Source organism: Hakea prostrata, chromosome 8 (assembly GCF_041222555.1).
Source record: "Hakea prostrata isolate BN-2017 chromosome 8, UWA_Hpros_2, whole genome shotgun sequence".
NCBI lineage: Eukaryota > Viridiplantae > Streptophyta > Magnoliopsida > Proteales > Proteaceae > Hakea > Hakea prostrata.
This window is the reverse complement of record NC_142607.1, coordinates 18,603,884-18,606,016: the sequence shown is the minus strand read 5'-3', so window position 1 is coordinate 18,606,016 and position 2,133 is coordinate 18,603,884. Positions and strand designations below refer to the sequence as shown.

Below are 2,133 nucleotides of genomic sequence, written 5' to 3'. Positions count from 1 at the left end.
TTGATCTCATCCTATATGTAAGGCACTGGTCCTATGTCAATTGAGCCAACAACTCGAGCTTTCTCTAAGAAATTTTATCTAAAAGAAAAATGAAAAGTTTTTTCCATTTCATAAGTATGGCCTCAAATAACACTTAAATGTTTCACTATCTATCTTCTCTTCAAAGCAAGAGAGTCAAAGATCTATTCACTTAAGGAGAGGAGAGATAAACTCTGGAAATTAATACAAATTTCTTGAATAGAGATATTTTCTTTCCAAAATATAACAAAGATAAATTACACCAAGGTTGTTGAAAGTCTTAATCAAGCTGTCCCCTCAATGACCCTATAAATTATCCCCCCTAAGCTCTTTCTTCCCACCAGTACTTCAGCATTCTATGCTTTCTCCTGAATTGCCCTTTAGTGCATTGCTTACTTTCCTAGTGTTGTTTTCAAATTTGCAATGGATCTTCGTCTTCTTCTTATCACTGCTTTCCTTACGGTATGCACTTTATTTCCAATTCAAATTATTAAAATAATAATCAACACATCTCATTCCATGTTGTCTCATTGAGTTCATATAAATTTGTTGTAGTTCGCTGTGACAATAAGCCATGCAACTTTGCCTTCTGTAGAGTATTGGCATTCAAAGCTGCCAAAAACCCCTATGCCAAAAGCAATCCGAGATCTACTACCATCTGAAACTGGTTTGTTCTTCAATCTTTGTCAAGATATTATGTTTTTTTTTTCCGAATTCTAGTCTCGTGTTCAATCTCAAAGCAAAATCTTCCTCTCTTTTTTCTCCCTCTTTTGTCTCTAGGTGATTATAGTGTTAAGTTCTATTTTAGTTAATTAAATATATATATATAAATCTTCTTTTGAAATTGAACATGTGTCAGAAGTTGAAAAATTTACCCTCCATACATGTGGGTAGAGGATCCGGACTCATTTTATTCTTTGGTGTAATTTGACTAATATTCTTCATCTTGTTGCCGATTTTAGCAGATCTAACAGAAGGGAAGAGTACATCAGTAAATGTAGGGAAGGGTGGTGTTAATGTTGGTACCGGAAAAGGGAAGTCTGGTGGAGGCACAAGAGTCAATGTTGGACGTAAAGGTGTTGGTGTTGGCACTAGTAAGCCTGGGAGTGGAACCCATCTTGGGGTTGGAAAGGGAGAAGTTTTTGTACATAAAGGCACAAAGGGAAAGCTTGAGAGTGTCAATGTTTTTCCCCAGCAGACTTTCAGGTACCTTTATGCTGCTTCTGAGGATCAGCTCCATGATGACCCAAGTGTGGCTCTCTTCTTCCAAGAGAAAGACATGCACTCAGGCACCACCATGAACATACACTTCACCAAAACCACCCAAGGGACCACCTTCTTGTCAAGTCAAGAGGCAAAAACTACACCCTTTTCTTCTAACAAGTACTCTGAAATCTTACAACGATTCTCAGTCGAACCCGGATCCAAAGAAGCACAAGTCATGAAGAACACCATCCATGATTGTGAGGAACCAACCGTACAAGGAGAAGACAAGTATTGTGCAACTTCACTGGAGTCTATGGTCGATTTCAGCACTTCAAAGCTTGGAACTAATGTTCAGGCTGTGTCAACTGAGCTTGACAAAGATGAGACTCAGAAGCAGCAATACACCATCACACAAGGTGTGCAGAAGATGGGAAGTAATGAAGTTGTGGTGTGCCATGAAGAGCCCTACGTGTATGCTGTCTTCTATTGTCATTCCACTCGCACTACGACAGCTTACAAGGTTCCACTGGTTGGTGCTGATGGAATGAAGGCCAATGCTGTTGCTGTGTGTCACCATGACACATCCAAATGGAATCCGAAGCACTTGGCCTTCCGAGTACTTAAGGTGAAGCCTGGGACTCCTGTTTGTCACTTCCTTCCTAAAGATCATGTTGTTTGGGTTTCCAAGTAGAAGGAGACAATGAAATAATACCATATTTCGTGCTTTAGGCTTACTTGTTGGGTTCATGTACTATGTACCTGCTACATGTATAAGATGAATATGTACGTATTTAGTAGTAATTAATAATAAAACTTAATAAATGTTTCCTTTTGCATTAAAAGGAAGAAAAATGTCCATAATATTTTGGTTATTAATTGGTAAGAACATCAAAGAAACAATAAGGATTG

The 2,133-nt window shown here is 38.4% G+C and overlaps 1 protein-coding gene across 2 annotated transcripts; it reads left to right on the top strand.

Moving 5' to 3' along the window:
* Positions 1 to 402: 402 nt before the first annotated feature.
* On the top strand, positions 403 to 1,915 carry LOC149007370 (BURP domain protein RD22-like). 2 transcript variants are annotated; one of them, XM_089166861.1, is made up of 3 exons: positions 403 to 480; positions 574 to 685; positions 984 to 1,915. In XM_089166861.1, the coding sequence occupies exons 1-3, from the start codon at positions 442 to 444 to the stop codon at positions 1,913 to 1,915; spliced, it is 1,083 nt and encodes a 360-aa protein (XP_089022987.1). In that variant the 5' UTR covers positions 403 to 441. The 2 variants fall into 2 exon arrangements, with proteins under 2 accessions (XP_089022987.1, XP_089022986.1); XM_089166860.1 differs by having other exon boundaries at positions 981 to 1,915.
* Positions 1,916 to 2,133: the final 218 nt, after the last annotated feature.

What these genes read in the sequence shown, in the direction of transcription:
- LOC149007370 (XM_089166860.1), top strand. Translation starts at nt 442, where the DNA reads ATGGATCTTCGTCTTCTTCTTATCACTGCTTTCCTTACG. An exon ending in TTATCACTGCTTTCCTTACG is followed by an intron (nt 481 to 573) that starts GTATGCACTTTA and finishes AATTTGTTGTAG; the next exon opens with TTCGCTGTGACAATAAGCCA. An exon ending in TCTACTACCATCTGAAACTG is followed by an intron (nt 686 to 980) that starts GTTTGTTCTTCA and finishes TGCCGATTTTAG; the next exon opens with CAGATCTAACAGAAGGGAAG.